Source organism: Zosterops lateralis (genome assembly GCF_965231275.1).
Source record: "Zosterops lateralis genome assembly, chromosome: 2".
In the NCBI taxonomy this organism is placed as follows: Eukaryota; Metazoa; Chordata; class Aves; order Passeriformes; family Zosteropidae; genus Zosterops; species Zosterops lateralis.
In genome coordinates, this window is record NC_139763.1 from 74,457,353 (window position 1) to 74,477,906 (window position 20,554).

Consider the following 20,554-nt stretch of genomic DNA (forward strand, 5'->3'; position numbering starts at 1 on the left):
AGCTCACAAGGGAGTCACTTTCCCTGGCCTGCTGGCTACACTCATAATAATGCAGCCCAGCATGCAGTTAGGCTTTGTTGCTGCAAGGGCACATTGTTGGCTCATGTTTGGGTTGTTCACCATGACCCCCAGGTCCTTTCCCAAAAGACTGTTCTAGCCTGTCAAATTGTACAGTGGCATTGTATCATAGAGCTTTAAATGAGGCTTTACTTGCCTTTTTTTAACTGGCTTTTTTGGCTGGTTGGTTGGGTTTTTTCATTTGTCTTTTTGGGCATCAAGAAGTTTCTGTCAAGCTATTTCTCTAGCTTGTTGAGATCCTCCTGGATAACTACCCTCCAGCATGCCATCTTTTCCTCACCATTTAATGTCACCTGCTAATAACGATGCATTCCATTTCATCATTCAGGTCATTAGTGAAGAAGTCAAATACCACCAGAGTCACAATCTAATGCGGAAGAATACCATTCCTAACTGGCTATCAGTTAGAATTTCAGCTACTAACCAGAACTCTTTGAGCCTGATGGTCCAACCATTTGTTTCATCAACCTCATGGACAATCCATCCTGTCCATGTCTCTCAAACATGGTTACAAAGATACAACCAAACATGGTCTTGATAGTCTTGCTAAAGTCAAAATAGCTAATATAAATTGCTTCCCTTTCAGCCCCAAAGAAGTCATCACTGAAGACAGCCAGATATCTGTGGTAAAGCCATGCTGGTTTGCTCTAAAATTGTATTAGGGTTTGGGGGTGTTTTTGTGAAAAAACAAATATATTACCCTACACAACTATAGCTGTTCCAGGGACTATAGATGTCATGATGTCCTGCTTTAACCCCATCCAGCAAGTAAGATGACTCCCAGAGGCACAGAATCAGAAGAGTAAAAGTGAGAAAACTTGTGGGTTGAGATAAAAACAGTTTAATGGGATAGAAGAGGAAGTAAATAATAATAGTGTTAATTACCATCATAATAGGAATTAGAATATACAAAACAAGTGACAATGTACAATGCAGCTTCTCACCACTTGCCAGATGATGCCCAGCCATTTCCCAAGAGCAGCCCCTGGCCAGCTTTTGCCCTAATTTATATACAGCATGATGTCATGTGGTAGTGAATATCCCTTTGGTCTTTAGGATCAGCTGCTCTGATTCTGTCTCCTCCCAACTTCTTGTGCCTCTCCAGCCTTCTGGCTGGCAGAGCATGAGAAGCTGAAAAGCTGAAAAGTCCTTGACTTGATAGAAATACTACTTAGAAACCTAAAGACATCAATGTGTTATCATACTAAATCCAAAGCACAACAAGTTACTAGCTACTAAGAGGAAAAATATTTATCTATCCCAGCCAAAACCAGGTCAGATGCAGCAGTCGGATTTGGGCTAGCTTTTATGTAAGAACACATGCAGAGGGAAGCACAGGGACATTTGAGTATGTCTTCACTGTCATATGAGATTTTACTTGAATTTGCATGCCTTGCCTATGTTTCTCATGTGCTTGTTCACATAAACCTGAATCTAGCATAAGCATGAAAGCTGGCTTGATAAGAAATTAAAATGCAACCAGAGAAGTCTTGAGTTTGAATTTAATTCCTGAAAGCAGTTTGGATGCAAAAATGAATAGGTAATTTGAATTGGTCTACTCCCAGTCCTATAAAGTTGTCCTATCATACAGAGGAGCCTCATCTATCCATCTGTATGCCCTCATATCTTGACACCACTCTCCTTCAATTCTGACACCCCTCTTTTAGCTGCTGCTGGTGAACTGCAAAACTTCTAAGACTCTGACGAAGAACAGTTTGGTATCAACAGGGGATCTGTTGGCTCCTAAGGTTACAACTTCTAGTAGTAAATATCCAAAAACTATTTGAGAACAGCCACTCCAACAAACAACAATCCTCAGGAACTTCTTATCTAAGACAAGGAGTCCTCCACAGCCACACGAAACACGTATTCCTGATTACAGCCATGGGTCTGGAATCCAGAATGATAGCCTCTCATTCTTGTACTTGAAGAAATGCCAAATTCCTTTCCACCATTTCTATAACACATAGAAATATAGAATATACAGAACTCCATATTCTAATTCCCTCATTTATATGGAGAATATATATGAATTTATAATCAGAATATATATGCAGAAATCTATGTTCATGTGGCATAGGAATATGTAATATAATCTGTATTCGATACAGAATTCCATATTTATATATAAGCTGTAAGAAAACTATGGAGTTTTTTCCTTTTCTAATAAATTCCGATATTTGTGTTCCTTTTCTGATGTTTTCACAAGTTACATATATCATAAAGACCCTGAATCCAAATGGTAATAGTCAGCTCAGAGTCCATTGCTTACTGGTGAAAGCTGCCTGTATGTGAGGTTAGGGGTTTTTTCCACTGTATTTCCTAGTCATTCTGTCTTACAAAAGCCTCTTGTGGTCCTTCACAGTATGCCTTTGTCCTTATTACCCTGAATGTCTTCATATCACATATCTTTCCCACCATACCAGCAAACTTGCTCACCTCACTGCTCATTTCTTTTCGAGGTCACCTAAGAGTGTGCACAGAGCTCTGGGAAAATCAGTAGTTACCAGCAGTTGTGACCAGTTGTTACCACTGACCTTCCACTATAATAAGTAACCCGTTCTCTTACCCTCTATTTCCCAAGTTGTAACCTGTTATTGACCCATAAAATGACTATTTAATCTCATAACTACTAAGTTTCCTTGGAAGCTGTTGATGATGGTACTATGAAATGTCTTCAAAAGAACAAGCAGGTTACACCAACAGGGCTTTGTTCAAATATTTGCTGCCATCCTTCAAAAAGAGCACTGTCAAGTAGGAGTTTTGTTTTTAGAAGTCATACTGAGTCTTCCATAATGCTTCTTTTATATAGCAGTCATTGATCAGCTTTACAGACTCTCTGATGAGCTTCTTGGTGCTGAAGAAGGGTTTAGTCCTCGTTTAGAGTTGTTCCTCCCTGCTATCCCCCCCGCCTTTTTTTTTTTTTTTTTTTTTTTAATGTGATATCAGCCAGGATTTATGGATTTTTCTATTTTCCTCATTTTAATATGACTACAGTGTTTTAAAGGTTGCCTTCTCACTTCTGATGACATCTCCTCCTTATTGTTTAGTCATGCCTGCTTCTTTGTACCTTTACTCAAGCCTGTCTTAATAGGTTGCATGCACTGGCATATGACCTAAATATATTAAAAGTATAATTCTGCCATGTCCCAGGTATTGGCCTCTGGTGATTATGTTTATGCACATATTAGTTAAGGAGGAAGAGAAGGTTGCCTAGTTTCTGCCAAGAGAGCAGATGTTATATGCAGTACTAGCCAGCCTAGGGCTCTGACAGTTAAGACATGAGACCTATAATAAAGCAGAAACACTGCATAATTTCAACCAAACATGTTTGCCATCCCCTTCCAAGCAGTGATTTTATGTTCCAGATCTGTAAAGGTAACAATCTGCTTCGTATGCCTCTCTGGGCCAGCAGCCCTCTGCAGTAACACCCTAGAAGCCCAATCTGTCTTGCCCTGTGAGGGATCCTATTCAAAATATTCTCTTCTCTCCAGTCCCAGTGAGTATTACAAAAGAAATTAGTGATTAACTGAATCCTAAAAATAAGGGAGGAAGAAGGACAGACATTCATAAGAAAAAAGCAAAACAAAGGGGTGTCATGGATTCATTTTCCAAAGCAGCACCAAATACACAGAGGACACTGTCATAAAGTGCCAGGGTCAGACTGCAGCCACCACTTCAGAGATCTCTCTCATGACCACCTTTCCTTGCTGCTATGCAATGCTAATATGCTTTTGGGACATTGCTCTTACCTTTCTTCTGGTAGGCAAAAACCAGATCATATTTTGCTATGATGTCCTTATATCATTCTAAGGGATCAACAAGTCTATTTAAGCGGAAACAATCCTGCACAGGAAATGAATTGAGGAGTCCATACTGACAATGTACGCAGTAGGAAGGTCTTGGAGCAAGAGGCAGCAGCAGCAAGCAGCGCTTGTAAGGTGAGGAAATGTGCTGTGTGGGCAGAGCAGAGTCTAAACTGGGGAAAGGGAGCAGCCCACACTCCAGGGATGGGGAGGAAAAAAGAAGCAGGTGAATGACAGACTCAGCAAGAGGAAGTGCTTGAAGAGATTCAGAAAAGGAGCAGTCTGCAGTCACACAGGCTGCAAGATGTGACTTGGGAACACAGTGTACCTTGAAGATTGGCTGCCCCTGTGGGAGCAGATCTGCTGCCTGTGCCTTTCACAGGGTGGTCAAGTGATGGTCTGCACTCCACAGCCTGCTCAGCCTGGTCTTGCCTCACAAGAGGCTGTGAAGCACACACACAGCTACAAAAACACAAACAACATTTGGATGTTGATGTCCAAGCAATCTTCAAAGTATACCACTTCACAACTGAAATGCCTAAATGAAAGTCCAAAGCTCTTTTGAAGTGGGAGTTGAGGGCCCAGTAGAAGATCCTGAAGGACACCCACTGCTCAGTGGAGATGCTGAGCTCTGGCAGTGGGAACCATACACTGCAAGCCTCCATGTCCCTGAAACTCCTATGGATCTCCAGATGTTATCACACATCAATAAATAATGACTATTAGAATAAACGGAAGTATAAACAATGGGCTTGTTAAACAAAGGAGTGGTACTGCTTTTGTCCTTCTGAGTAGTATGAGCCAAGTATTTTTCACCTAGCCTAATGCTGGAAATATTTATTTCAAAAAACAATAAGCAGATTTAGTACATTTTAAATGAAAGACGCTTCATACTTATTCTTTGCCTTGTCATGAAGCCATTCTCACTTAAAGCAGGGAGTTAATTAACCAGCCTTCACTAATCTGGCTGACAATTTAGACAGTAATTAGTGCAACAGGAACAGACAAGACTTTACAGTTCTTTCAAGCCTCGAGGCTGATACAAGCCTCAAGGCCAATTGCTACAAGATTTACCCAACCCTTCTGCGCATTCCTCTCAATTCCCTAGGTACAGACCAGCTTTTAGAATCAATCCTTCTGCCTTTCCAGAACCCTACATTTTGAATTTCTCCACTGAGAATAAGTGGAGTTAGCAACACCCATTAGTATAGCAGTATTTGTGAAATACAATTTTTGAAGAATTTGCCCTATAATTAAGGTATGTGTGTCAGCATCCTCTTTAGTGGCATCAGCAATTAACACTACTAATGATGTCTCATGTCTGCAGCCTCTCATATGCCATTTTGGCCCTCTGTTTCAGGTTTTTAAACCGGAAAATGCTACTTATTTACAGGAAACACTTCTGTATCTTCCTGGAACAGCTGTTAGCTGTAAACCATGGAAAAAATTTAAAGCCTGTATCTTACCTTAGGTTTATGGAACAGAAATTAAAGCACATAAGGTGCTAGAGACTCCAAATACTGGAATACAAGCAGTGTTTTCTTGCCATCATGACCCATATATGGAAAATACATAAATTGTAAATGAGGTGGAGTAATGAAAAGACATTTGGAAAAGTGGTTGCTTTTCACAAAATAAATTCCTGGTAAAAGACTCCATAGGTAGGAGCTTTTCTAGCCCTGGTCCAAGACACATTTTGTAATGCTTTTGTGACATACCAAAAATGCTGTGTAAAATGAAGTTCTTCTTATTACACAAATGGTTATGGCCAAGTCTCTAAATATTCTAGAAAAAAGCCATTGAAATAATTATCATTGTGAAGTCTTGCAGCATCCCTCTAAAGTGATTAGTGTATGCAATTGTCACTCTCCTAAACAATTCCATTTCTTTGTACACAACAAAACACATTTCTTTCTTATTACCTGGAAGAGCATACATTACTTATACATTAAACGAACATCTTGTCCCTGTTTCTCTCTGCACTAAAAATATGCTAACAAATATTTTAATGATGGGAAGAAAAATGCAGCAATTAACCCAATTTCTAGAAATGAAAAAAAAAAGAATGACAGAAACTTAGAAATACAAGTCCATTCTTGACTTACATGCAGGATAGATACAATTATAATAGTCACCAAATTTGTGAGGAAATATCACCCTTTATTTGTAAGAGCTGTAGTACATAACTTCCTTTGCAAAACATAAGAAAGTGCACAGCCTTCCTATATATTCTGTATGTATGTATTTTTTTTTTCACCATAGAATCACAGAATGGTTTGGTTTGAAGGTCATCTAGTCCAGCCTCTTGCAATGAGCAGGGACATCTTGTAAGCCTGCACAAGAAGTTAAAAGACCACAACTCCCCAATAAGATGAAATATTGTTTTTAAGGCAAGTGTGGGCATTGATGAGCTTCACTGCAATGGATGTACAAAAAAAAAAAAAGTTACCTTGTTCTGCCCCAGCTCTGGGAGCAGATCCAGCATGATGCAGAAGCACGATGAGCAACTGTTTCCTATATCCTGCAGGTGCCAGTCAGAAAGGGAGAGTGATGTCTAATTCACTGCCTGGGAAAGTCCCCGGGAGAACTCCATACACTCAGCTTCTGCTGGTGAAACAGTCACCCTGTTATGCTCAATGCAAAAGAATGGGAAGGACAGGACATTTACTCTTAGAGAGAAGTTCTCCTAGTGCACCAGGGACAGCTGTGGCTCTTGCACCTTTAGAAACAAGTTAGAAATGCTTGGACTTTGCTCAGAAGGCTCTTCCATACACTATTAAAAATTCACTGTCTTTTCTGTGTTGGAGACAGACACACTCCACATAATAATTCTTCATAGTTTGCTTTCTTATGTTTTCATCAATTGTCTCACAGCCTTGCTTCTGTTGTTTGGTTACCAGGAGTCAGGTAAGTTTCTCTTTGGGTCAGACAATTATGCCAGAAGCTCTGCCAAAACAAGGAACCTCCTGCAACCTCTTACTCCCGCTGTGCTCTAAGGCCATTATTTCCACTTGCACCACTCAACTCCCTAGTGGGAAAACATTCTCCCACAGCCCCACGTCAGCCTGCTGCAGGGTGGGAAGGTGGCTGTGTGCATCACAGCCCAGCTCCTGCTGCACACTGCCCTGTCTTTTTCCACTGACTTGCTTTGCCAGAATAAAAATTGTGTTTTCTTTCGTAGAATCAGAGAAGAGTTTGGAAGGGACCTTAAAGATCGCTCAGTCTCAACCCTCCCAGCTATGGGTAGGAACATCTCCAAGTAGATGAGGTTGCTCAAGGCCTTGTCCAACCTGGCCTTGAACATTGCCAGGATTGGGGCATCCACAACCACCCTGAGCAACCTGCTCCAGTACCTCACCACTCTCACAGAAAAAAAAAAAAAAAAATAAATAAAATAAAATAAAATAAAATAAAATAAAAATTTCTTCCTAATATCTAACCTAAATTTCACCTCTTTCAGTTTGTACCCATTACTCCTTGTCCTACCACCACAGCTCCTAAGGAAGAGTCCCTCTCTGGCTTCCCTGTAGGCCCCCTTCAGACATTGAACAGTTTTTACAAGGTCTCCACAACAAATCTTCTCTTCCACGCTGGAGAGCCCAACTTTCTCAGCCTGAAATAATTCATCATAATTTTCCTTCTCCATCTGCAGTTCAGCCCTGCATAAAGCTCTTCTCTGATGGAAAAAAATTCAAAGGACATTTTACAAAGTTTTCAACAAATACAGCGAACTAGTCAGACACAAACGTTGCAAAGATGCAGCAATTCTTGGTGCTCCCACCAACACAGAGCTGATAGAACGGAATCAGGATGAAATTATTTCTGAGATGCGATTATAATTCCCAGGTCAAGAACAAGAATAGTTCTCTACTATTTCTTCATGAAAACTTTAAAGGAGAGTAAATAAGAAACAGTGTCTCATGTTTTTCCAACGTCCCAGCTAGTGGAAAAGCATCGCCCGGCTCCAGCATCGCCCGGCCCCAGCATCCCCCGGCCCCAGCATCGCCCGGCTCCAGCACCGCCCGGCTCCAGCATCGCCCGGCCCCAGCATCCCCCGGCCCCAGCATCGCCCGGCTCCAGCATCGCCCGGCCCCAGCATCCCCCGGCCCCAGCATCGCCCGGCCCCAGCATCGCCCGGCCCCAGCACCGCCCGGCTCCAGCATCGCCCGGCTCCAACACCGCCCGGCCCCAGCACCGCCCGGCCCCAGCACCGCCCGGCCCCAGCACCGCCCGGCTCCAGCACCGCCCGGCTCCCCCGCGGGCCGCCAGCGGCGGGACAGGAGCACAGGGCGAGCAGCCGCTCCATCACCAGCGCCCACTCCGGATCCGGCTCCGGCTCCGGTCCCCACGGCGGTGCCACCTCCCCTCTCCTCCCTGCCCAGCCCTGCCCTGCCCCGCCCCGCCCCGCCGGGCTGGGATCGCTCCGGAGCGAGCTGCCCAGCCCAGCCCAGGCCAGCCCGCGGCAGGGCGGTTCCGAGCGGTGCTGTCGCCGTTCGGGGCCAGCCGGGCCATGCCGCACGCTCCGCGGGGCTCAGCGCTGCCCGCCCGCCGCTAAACCGAGCCATGACCGCAGCGCCCCCAGGGCCAGATCTCAGCTTTCTCAACGAGGAGGAAGCCAGGGCGATTTTCCAGGTGCTGCAGAGGGACGCGGAGCTCCGGCGGGCGGAGAAGGACAGAGTCAGGTACCGGCTTTCAGCCCCGTCCTGTCGGTGCCCAGGGCGCGGAACGGGGTCTGGGGGGAGCGCACGGCCACAGCCCCGGGGGCGCGTCCCGAGGGGAGAGCGGGAAAGGGGGAGATGGGCGGGAAAGGGGGAGACGGGCGGGAAAGGGGGAGACGGGCGGGAATGGGGGAGACGGGCGGGAAAGGGGGAGACGGGCGGCAAAGGGGGAGACGGGCGGGAAAGGGCGGGCGCCCCCCAGGGAAGGGTCTGCGCCCCCCAAGGCGGCCCCGGGCTGCGGTGCTGAGGGCAGGGAGAGCCGAGCTCCCGGAGCTCCTGCCGGGGCATCGCGCACCGCCAGCACCTCCCGCCAGCGCTGGCGGCCGCCGGAGCCGTCCGGCCGGGCACCTGGAGCATCGGCCCTTTGGGAGATGCGTGTTGTGACAGAGACGGCTCTGAGTCACGGCTCCCCGTGGCACCTCGCCTTCCCCGGGGAGGAGGAGGAGGCCGCTGGCAGGGGGTGTGGGCTAAACAAGCTAAACACCGGTACCCGGGACACCAAGCTGTGCCGGACCTTGCAGGGAAACCTGGCAGCTCTGCGGCATTTGAGTGGATCCTGGCAGCTTGTGGAAACAAAGCCAGGCGCTCACCTGCCCGAAAGGTAGTTCACAAGAGTCTTGAAAGTGACTTAGTTGAATTCTCTCTTCCTTATCAAGATGTGGGACACCTCGACCTTGCTTCTAGCTCGTGTTTTCCCTTTGTGCAATCATCAGAGCTATTTATCTTGATAGTGAAAGCAAAGGTCGAGGAATTAATAGAAATTCTGCTGGGAAATGAGCCGTTTATTATTAAAGGTTATCATCTCTTCCCGCAAGTGTGACTTTTGGTACGTTGTGAAGTGAGAGGCAGTGTCCTCTCAGATTTGCAAGAGGGCACTTTTCCCAAGTAATACTTTCGTGTAAGATATAGAGGGAATGTTAATGAGTAACATTTATGTCAAGTGTATTTTCTTACTGTGTATTTTTTGTTTCGGCGAAGTGGATTTTATGATGAGCATGGTTAAATATTATGTGTCAACAATGACTTGCGTCTAAAAGTTGTCTTGGTTTTCTGTGGCATGTGAACCTGGGCTGACTTAAGTTTCGCAATTTCTTTCTTCCATAATTTGGTATTAGTTTTCTTCTTCTGATTAATTTCTGTTCTATGTTTCTTATTATTACCCTCCCAAAAATGAGAAATATTTTGCTGGATATAGGGAATTTCATAGCTGGAGAGCTGTAAGTTTAAAATTCCCAAGTTTTTGGGGCTAAAGTTGAAGTAAATGCATTGAAACTTCCAATGCTGTGGAGAGCCTTGTGAAGCAGTACCCTGCTCTTGAGCTTGAAGCTTTCTCTGCCCCCAAATTTGTGTTTGTTTCTTCATCTGTGCACTGAGGACTTCGCCAATAGAAAATTCTCTCTATGTGAAAGCTGTCAAAATAAACATGGTATAACAGGATGTTTCTGGTGATGCTTTACTGAGATGTAGTCTGTTTAAATCTCAGCTGAAAAAGTATTCACAAGTTGAGCAGAAAGTAGGGAAAGTGTTCATGACCAAGGTGCCATACTGGAAATCTAGGTTAAACCCTGGATCTGTCAAAGGTATGTGTCCTTGGGCAAGTTTCCTAATCTCTCCTGGACCTAATAAAAGTACTTTCTTTCTTACTCCACTTGTCTACCTGGTTCTTATTTAGACTGTAAGCTCTTCAGGCCAGAAGACTCCCATCAGGAGCAGACAGCTTCCAGTCTGTGTGGTGTTCCCCTGTGCTACTGTAATCAAAGTAATAACAGTGATCACCCTGGAGGGCCAAATCTTGCAGTTCCTATATGACCACAGTGTGCTTCAGAGGCTCTAAACAAAATTGTATTTGTTCCCCTTTGTCTCATATGCCTGCCTCCTTGTCATTCTTACTACTATTAATTTGATAATTAGCTTCATAGACTTTTTTTTCAGTTTAAATTGTTTTAAAAGAATGCCTGAGAACTGTGGCAGCCCACTCCTGGGATATTTTCAAAGTGTGATTTTGAAGCTATTTGACTGATGCCGTCAATCAAACAAGGCATGTAGGAGACACTGTGGAATGGAAGGAATGATTTCATTAAGACTACTCTTTTTGCACAACGTTGGTGGAGTGAGTTGCCCTTCAAACTGCTCTTGAGCATGGTTTTGGAAAGAGCTGGTTGAGCTGGGCAGGGCCAGGGAGCAAATCAATAACAACCAGTGGTCAGTAACAAATTGGTAATGTGGTTTTGGTGACCATCTGTATTTATAGTATAACATGTTCCTGTACAGGCCAATCTAGACTGCATTGACAGAGGGAATGAAACATTTGCTGGCAGACCAAAGTCAGGTTCTAATGACTGCACTGATCTTGTGCATACTGTTTGATGTCATACAAGCAAGCACATAGCTGTCTGCCAGTCTCTTAAAAGATCAATGAAAAATTGAAATTCATTCCCAGATATAACTCTAGAATCCAAAAAGCAGGACCAAGCTACATTTGTTATATTGAAAAATGTTAACCCCAGTTAATTCTGAAAGGTGAAATAAGAAATAAAATCAGAAGATAAATTGTGACATTCTTGGTGGTTTACTGTGACTTCCTCAAATGTGTTGAGCTTGCAATTGTTTCCTGGCAAATACATTTTTTTTCTTTTCTTGTTGCTCACTTACACTGCGTAGAACTGGATCTCTTTTCATCCAAACAGCCCATGCCTTTGTGAAATGAAGTACACAATGGAGATATTTTCTGGGGAAAGTTTGCTTTATACAGACATTCTCATCTCCCTTTCTCTTTGTAGCCTTTGTGTGGAGCAGGAATGTGTGAGTTAGGTTGTCAGTTGTGCACATTTGTATAGCTCAGCTCTGCTTGGTGCTTCCCCTCCTGTTGCTACTGATGCCCCAGCACATTCTCTGGGTGCCATTGGCCCTTTCTTGGCTCCCTTGGCAGCCTTCAGACCTCTAAGCCTGGCCTGGGACACCTCTCAGTATAGCTTTCCTTTTATACAGAAATGAACTGTATGTCCTTTTGGACCTTAGTTTGTTCTTGCTATGGGCAGGGAGCAGAGCTCTTGCTGTGTCCTGGCCTGCTGGTTCCCAGGACTGCATTTTTTGGCCGGTTCTCTCCTCCCAGTGCCCTCTCGTGGCTCCTCTCAGCAGTACCTTGGAGCAGCCACCACAAATCAGCCCTACCTGCCTCCTTGAAACAAGTTCAGAGAAGCAGCAACAGTCAGCTTTGGTATAACTTATATGGCTGCTCACTGCTGTATACACCGAAAATACTTCAGAAACTTATTAATCACGTATTTAACAATTTAAAAGAAAAAATACGTATTCGTTTTGAACTTGGGTAACACTTGCCTTCAGATTTCTTTGCTCATCCAATCCAGTTTCATTTATAATATCAGTTTATAGAAAATTTTAATTTATCTTAAGTGTTAGCATGGAAGAGAGAGGAAATTTACCAGTTTTATATCAATATACATGAATTGTTCCATAATAATATTTGCAGTATTAAGGCTCCAACTCAAGTCATTAAATGCTATTTAATAAGCCTGGTTAATGAAACTGATTTTACAGATGCTTGTGGAAGGAGGTTCCTTGTCACAGATATTTCAGTTACAATTAGATGCCCAGGAGAAGACAGGGAGGAACACAGCATGTTCACAGTGTAGTATCATGTTCAGATGGCTCCCCAACAATTCAGTTTCCATAAGAACACAATGAATGTTTGCACAGTTATTAATACCACAGATCAACTTTTCATATGTAATGAAATAGGCCTGAAAATCACAACATAAAAACATTCAATATACTATTTGGCTTACGGTTTCAAGACTTCAGACTGCACCCAGCTCATCTTCTTAAGCTTTGTTCTGCAGCTTCTGGGGACAGAAATGAAAAAAAGAACTGACAGCTAATATTTGCACAGAGAGCTCCAGGTCCCAAAGACTAAACAAACCTGTAGGTGCTTCTCTTTTCTGTCCTTTATTGATGAAGCAGGGTGAAGAGAGCTGACTGCCTTCCATCTCTTCAGGACAGCACTTCAGAGCCTGGCATGTAGCAGAGGAACTGGCAGTCCTTGTAGGAAGTCTCAGCAGCATTAGGACATGAAGCTATGGGATACAGAGGTGGAGCTAATGCCTTTTATCTCCAAGGCAGCTCCTCCCTCTGCAGAATGTGGAGAGGCAGGCAGTGCCCAAGCAGGTGTCATTCCAGTCAGCTTTGGGTCTCTGATGTCTCATAGTGTCTGAGCACTGGGTGTTGAGATGCACCTCCACCCCTGGAACTGCATCAAGGCCCAGAGAAAGCAGCCGAGATAAGAAGAGCCAGGAGACATGGAGCCAGCTACTTAAAAGGAGCAGCAGGTAGGGGGATGTGGCATGGGAGCAGGTAGATTGTCCAAAAAATGAACACTTGGAAGACAGAGTAGAAGAGCTATGGATAAATAGAAAATGTGTGTAAAAGGGCACAAAAGCTCTGTATTCTTAAATAATTTTATTTAGGATATTTGGCTGTTTTATGTAATGCACCTATTACAACTGTATTCTATACTCCTGTGCTGTTTTATTTTTATTAATCCTTGAGAAAAAGAGAAATATTGTTATTTTCACTTTCAAATGAGATATTGAAAACAACTGAGAGACTGAGCCACAGAATGGGGAAATGAACCTACCTCCCCTAATAGCAATTTACTCTCTAGATCGTGTTTTGAGAACTAACTATGCATGTATTATTTAAGGATTTATTTTCTTTTTTTTTTCAGTAGGAAAAATGGCAAAAAAATAATTGCCAGCTCTAGAACATATCTGGCACATCAGCCACTGTCTATGAATAAAAACTGAAAAAAAGGGGAAAGGGAAATGGATCTTTCAGGAGAGGAGAGCACTCATTCCATTTGGTTTAATTTGTTTTGCTGTTTTCCAGGTTGGTTTATGCTTTTGGGGGGAGGTTTTAGTAGACTTATTTAGCAGATGACAATGAGAATAGATGGCATCAAAACAAAGGTTTGTTTTAATTTACCCTCAAATTTGAAGATGAAAAGCATATGCAATTAATTGGGAGGTACAGTCAGCACCACTCAGTGCTCCACTCTTGCTGACCCATTAACAACATTTGAGTGTTGTGGGAAAGATGAATCTCCTTGTTAGGCTGTTCTAGACAGTCTCTACAATAAATCATTTGGACATAGTTACTTGTTACAGGCACACAGCTGTTCTCACTGCCTCACGGCAGATCATTTACTGCATTCATTTATTGGAAGTAATTCCTTACTGTATTCTCTTGACTGACATTTGCTCTCACAGGCAATAGAAGGTGGGAATAAAATCCTGTGTTGGAAATGTATTTTTTCACTTTCTTCTCTTGGGAAGATATTTGTTGGAGAAGTACAGACATTCTCAGTTTTGTATATATTTGAGCATATTCATACTTGGTGCTTCAATTATATTGTCTTGCTTACAGTTTGAGGGGTCTGCCATTGCAGGGTTTATTTTGTCATATTCACAAAAGCAGTCCTGTTTACCTTCTGGGAGACCAGGAATAACTTCTTGGGTGTTAGAGATCTAGATTTGGGACTCAACTCCTCATAATTACAAAGAATTTAAAATCAGCTCCAAAATACGTGAGCTTCTTGGGTGAGGCGAGCAGACAGGATACCAGGACAGCTTTACTTGGGTATATCGTTCCAGTGGAGCTCCCTCCCTGAACAAAGCATTAATAAAGAAATTCTTTCATAAGAGATACTCCACCCAGGAATGTTTCAGGGCGCAAGTGTTCTATTGTGTCTTGTTTGTGGAGGAGATACTATTATTACTTACCACTGATACTGTGCCACCGGCCTGTTTAGTGGTTTGTAAACACTAATGAAAATAGGTCCTTGAAGCCCTGAAGGGCTAATATGCTAATATGCTAAAGAAGTGCCAATAGAAGCATAAATGGCAGGGACAATTGGGATTTAAAAACCTTTACTTGGTTTGGTAAATAATTACTATCATAAGAATCCCATTTTGGGACTTCCCTTGGTTGAGTGGGGGTACTGTAATGAAATGGAGTTTACCAATTGCATATCAAGCTGCGTATCAAGTTTTTTCCTCATTGTGTTTTTAATAGTCCTGTCTTGTGGTGGGGTCTAGGCTCATGATCTGGGGCTTCACAAAGGGTGAGAAAGAGAAGTAGAAATGGCCAGGGATGGGTAGGCGCTGTGCGTGCCATTTTCTCTGTTGGTTTTTACTCTGTCCATCTGGGCTAACTAGACCAAAGTCTGTGATGTAACTCCAGTTTTATATCTCCAGAGCAGAGTCTGGACCCTTGCTGCCAGCTTGTTGGTCTTGTCCTTTAATAGTGAACTATTTTCAGTGTCAATCCTTTCCTCTAAAGATTTGCACTTGCTGTTTGAGGGCAGGAGGTTTCCTTTGGTGCAAGTGGTGGCAGACGGAAGAACCTGTTGAGGTGCGTAATGTTTGGAAGAGCCCGTCTGTAGAGCACTGAATGCATTTCTTTTTTCAGGGCATTGGTGGCTCCCCACAGGGCTGGCAGGGCAGGGTGTCCCAGGGGACACAGAGGGCAGTCCAGCCGTGGGTGTGGTGATGTGGCAGGGCCATGGTCAAGCTGAGAAGTCATGCCAGGGTCAGGCCTGGTGGCAGTGCCGGGGTCAGCCATGGCCCCGTGGTGGCTGGGCAGGCCAGGCTGGGTGTCAGCCCGGGGGTCCAGGCAGAGCCGTGCACAGACAGGGCTGGAGGTCCATTGGGGCTGTAACTGGAGCAGGGACAGCCTGCACTAAAACTCCCTGGGGAAGGAGGGCTTGCCCTCACTGAGGCCTGTGGCTGTTGTCTTCACACCTTTCTCTAACGACACCCAGCTCTGCTCTTCCCAAGCTGGTCCAGGGTCCAGGCAGCCAAACCCACAGGAGCAGGAAGGACGTTCTCAGGGCACCTTCACCTGTGCTCATTCAAACACAGGCCTTGTGGCAAGTCTTTCAGACTATTGAGACTAATTTTTGCATTTTCAAGTGACCAAACGGTGTAAAAGTGAAAATCACAAGGATTATTATTGTTATTATTTAACTCACTTCTGATGTTACTAGGGCTGCCAAAAGTAAGATGGTGTTGAAAGTGATGAGATTTGAGCCAAGACTTACTATTAAGTCATAGGTAGACGTTTTCCAAGTCCAAAGTTAATGGTAGAAGTAGAATTTATTGAACTCTGTCTATATAGATAAGTTGACCAGGCTTCAAGAATAAATAGGTCAGACACAACAGAGCAAGCAAGCACTAACTGTTGAGTAGACAGTCAATATGGGGAGTTATTCTGGACTAGGTAATGCAGAACAGTCCAATTTTTTTAGGTTTTCCATGGACTTGTGACCCAATTGCAGTCTTCCGCACCTGTAGGAAGTCTGCACACTTCCCAGGTTTGACTTCTCCAGTAGTAATGTCTCTATATTCTCAACACCCTCTGTCTGCTCCACAATTCAAGTGCAGAAGCTAAATTAATAATTGACATTAGTTGGAATTGGAAATTGCCATTAGGTAAAAGAAGACAGCTTTCCATGCTAAGCAAGCAGAGTCATTGAGGTGCCTGCATGAGGAGAAGAGAATGATTTTCTCATGCTGACAACTTCTACACACTGTGTCCCAACACCTTCAACTCCTTGCATGTATTTCAGAAATAATAAATTGGTTATGCCAGTAATTCAGAAAAGTGTTTCACAGAAGCACATCTGATTCATGTTCAGAGTGGCTGTCTGTCTCCCTATGCGTACTGGCACAGCTGAGCTCCAGTGCTGTGCTCAGGTTATGTGTGTTCAGGCTTGTCAAAGACTGCAGCACCTGCTTTTGTAGCAAAGCCCAAGGTGCTGGAATTTTGCTGGATTTGGTCCCTGATGTACTTCAACCTCCTGCATCCCTCCAGACATGCAATACTTGCACCTCCTGCAGACGTGGCTCAGCCTGGCTAACAGCTGGGAGCAAAGCTACTTGGGCTGCGTGTCAGGACTCCAGCTGATGTTCACTGGTTTCTGTCAGATACTGTTTTGATGGCATTTGAAAATTGTTGTGTGTGTCCATCTCCTTTTCTTCTTGTAAACTTGGGGTTTGTCAGTGGTTTGTGTATACTGAACTTAATTATCCTTTAAAAGTTTTGGAGTTTTGAATTTTGGACACAGAGACCTAATTTTCTTTTCTGTTCCAGAAATTTAACACAGGACTATGTAAACTAAGGTCTGACCTCAGTTTGGTCTTTCCTGTACTTGTTTTAAATTGAAAAATGACATATTTCCTTAGAGCCTACAGTCTGAAAAAATTCACTATTTAAGTATATAATGAAAGAAATTCATTAAAGCAGGTAGGGAAAAATAGGATTTGTTCTGAGGACATGTGCATCTAAAAGTTCACATGAAATGTATTTCCTTCTTTGCGGCTAAATTATTATGTTTACACTGTTAACTATAATAAACTGCATTTAAATGTCTGCATTTTAAACTCCTAACTGAAACATTTTCTCAGTCTTACCTCAGAAATAAATAAATCCATATACTGGTATCATATTAATTGTGAACAAACACATCAAAACCACAAAAGCTAAGAGTAAATTATGAAAAGTACAGTATGTTTATACTTTATAGCACATAAATTACATGGAATTTACTTTGTTGTTGGAATAATCAAAGAACTGTAACACTTCTGCTTGCCATGTCTTTGGATTTTTAGATCAGTAAGGGTCTGAGTGCAGAAAGCCATAGTCAGGAAAAGCTACAGCAGTGTGTCTGGGGTGCTCTGCAGTCTCTTTCTCCATTATAGACTTGTGTGTTCTTAAATACTTATTTATATGTGTATATTGGTGTGTTCTTCAATATATGTAAAATTATGCACATGTAAATATAATACTTTAAAGTATTATTACACTATAATATTTCAATTTCCAGTGGAAGAGTTGGGATAAATCATGAGAGTCTAAGGTACTAAAGCAGATGATCTCTGTGCAAGTATATATTACATACATGTATATAAGCACTACATTTCCAGATGAAAAACACCCACTGTGTCAAGTTTTAAAGCTTTCATTAATTCTTATGACCTCTTTCCTTACTTTAAAGCAATGTAAATGAGGCTTTTGTAGTGTTACAGTAACACATAAACTGTGTGCAGGTACACTGACCTGTCTCACTTCTGTTGTCCAGAACTGTAAAGTCTGCTCACTGTGAGACTGCACAATTATCTGAGACTGCAAAGGTGTATTTTGAGAGCCCTAGGCTTCAGGCTTAGCTGTGTACAAGCAAATGTTTAAGCCTGTTTGGAACCTCTCAGTTTCAGAATTCTGTCCAGACCCATGGGCCATCATACACAAACCTGCTTCTAGAGATGAGGATTTGCTCTTAATTTGAAACTAATCTCAAACTCTTTCAAAGTCCTCACTTGGCCTGTGTTTTGTTTGTTGTTTTTTGGTTGTTTTTTTTTTTTTTTTTTCTGATATTGTTTGTTAGGAAAAGTTTTGCATAAAAAAAAGTCAAGCAACATGAGGAATAGTGTCTGCATTGTATGTCTTTGTAAGGCTGTAAACTACTTGCAGTAGACGACTGTCTCTTTGCATGCTATCAGTATTTATAAAAGTTGATTATAATCAACTAGCAGCTCTACCCTGGCAGAGTAAATATCATTACTGTTAATCATTAGCTTCAGATTTATTGAGAGGCCTGATCCTCTGCCTTTCACCCCATCATGTGGTACGTGGTGTGCATCTTACATTTCCATGTAAGATTTCCAGGACAGAAATTCAGGAGCTCAAAACTTATACCTGGCATGCAGTGTTTTGGTTAGATGAGACTGCATCTATGACTGCAAACAAATCAGAATCTTTACATGGAAAATTTTATCTGTTGCTTCTATTAGCATGTATTAATAGAAATTCCTATTAATGAAGTAATCTCATTAGAGACATTAATTACTACCATTCAGAAGTTATGTGACACACTTCAAAGATGGTAGGTGGTTTTCTTTCCGTTGCCTCATGGGTTTGTTTTGTAATTACCATATAATATTGGTAGGTAGCTTGCAAATGTTAACAGCATAGTAAAGTAACACCCTTTTTTCTAGACTGTCATTTGTAGCCTACAGAGACATTGTAACTAATCGATAAAACATTCACAGAATAGAGCTTTCCCCTGCTTTGCAGCCATTGTGAAGGGAAGGGCAGACAGTCAGCCCAAGCTGAAGAGTCACTAACAGCTGTGACATTCCTAGTGGTATTCCACCTCATTCGCTCTTAGTGACCAGGTGCCCAAAGGACTAAAAGCTTTCATTTTCTGACTGTGTATAACTGCTAAAAGATCTGTACTTACAGACTTCTCTGTTTGTTCCAGCAGGGCTGAAATGATGTTTTCACAGGGGTAGCTGCTAAAGAAATAGTTTCATGTTAAAAGTAATGTTTTGAGGCATTGTTACACCTTGAGATGCATGATTAATTACCCTCAGCTCCTGTGATCTCAGTTTTCAATGCTCTGTTTTGAAAACTTAACTTTTTGAAGACAGTCATTGAGCTTCTCATTTCAGAGCTTTAACTGAGAGCTTCTGATCCCTGAGCTGCCAGAACAGAGAGGAGTTATGTAGTCGGCATGAGAATTAACCTTTGTTCTTGCCCTTAAAACATTTCCTAGTTTTCCATTTCAAAGGAAAGTGTCGTTCTATGCTCTTGCTCAGGAAAGCAGACAAAAGCTTCAAGGGGATAGGAGTGTTGGACTTGATGAAGGAAAACAGCAGCTAGTGTAAATCAGTGTATTAATTTCACATAGTTTAAAATGAGAAGTTAATGTTTTGGGGAAAACAGAGGTAACTTCTGGTCACTGTACAGAGGGTGCTGAAGTTAAAGAATTGTATACCCAAAAATCATTGTGACTTACAGAGTAGAAGTATTCTATGTCCATTGGGAGTCCAACGTTTTGTGTATGCTCAACAGTCTGTCTTTGTGGATTGTGTATAATGAATGCACACAATGCCACTGGATTAGGCTATCTCAAAGCAAGTGATCAGCTTTAATTTAAAAGAGTAAATTTGTTGAATAGAGATAGTGTAATATGTCAGATTTAGTGTTTTATTCAACTTTTTAAATAAGAACAGGAGAGGTTTTCCTTATGAGCAGACAAGGTAGAACTTTAGTAAGGGCAGAAAAGATTTTCTGCCTTTAACTCACATATTCCCTGACTGTATCCCTGACACACACAGCAGGCCTTAATATGTGAATCTGATAGCTATTCTCAGAAAAGTGTTCTAAGGACAAAATTATATTTCTGTTTGCAGGTATCTGTTTATATAGCCCTACTTGTTGTTTGAAAGGATACTTCAGGCTGCATATCAAATTTATGTGCAGGAGTGGTAACTTTGTGTTTTAAGTAGTTCTTCCTATAAAATGTGCAGTCTGGGAGGAAAAACTAGAGAAGATTAATTCCCTTTTCACTTTCTTCTACCTTCTGTGTCTTGATTTTGCACATTACTTGAATCTAAATATTTAGGGACAATTATGAGCTGGCAACATCATGTGGCCATTAAAGTGGAATTGAAAATATATGCCATACAGTTCAGTGCTGGGCACTCCAGGCCTTCCGGTGAGTATTTCTTGGCACTCCAGTTGCTCCTTTCCATGCAGTGGTGTCACCACTAGGGGACTCTCCCTCCCGCAGCCTGGCCTGCTGCCTGTTCAAGAGAGTTAAAAAAGTCCTTCCATTACATTTATTGGTGTTTGGGCCCTGGTCAGTTACAAATACTGGACCCATAGACTCTGTTCTGCATTGTTGAACCCTTCCTTTCTTCTATTGGTCACATACTCAGATAAATACATCTGAGGGCAACTTAGTGAGTTAATGGGCATTATAAAATGAACACATAATAACAAAAATGACAGATGGATGAGAAGGATGAACACTTAGATATAAAACTACTATTTCAGGGAAAGAGAAAATTAAACTCGAGCATTTGATTTGCA

General features: G+C 42.5%; 1 protein-coding gene across 1 annotated transcript in view; it reads left to right on the plus strand.

The window, feature by feature from the left end:
* Positions 1–8,447: 8,447 nt before the first annotated feature.
* The window catches only part of EXPH5 (exophilin 5), a gene marked incomplete at its 5' end in the record, with an annotated part of 36,298 nt that continues 24,191 nt past the window's right edge, over positions 8,448–20,554 (plus strand). The window contains one exon of the mRNA XM_083855776.1: positions 8,448–8,566. Within this exon, the coding sequence (XP_083711902.1) occupies positions 8,448–8,566 (119 nt within the window). The remainder of the gene's footprint in view (positions 8,567–20,554) is intronic.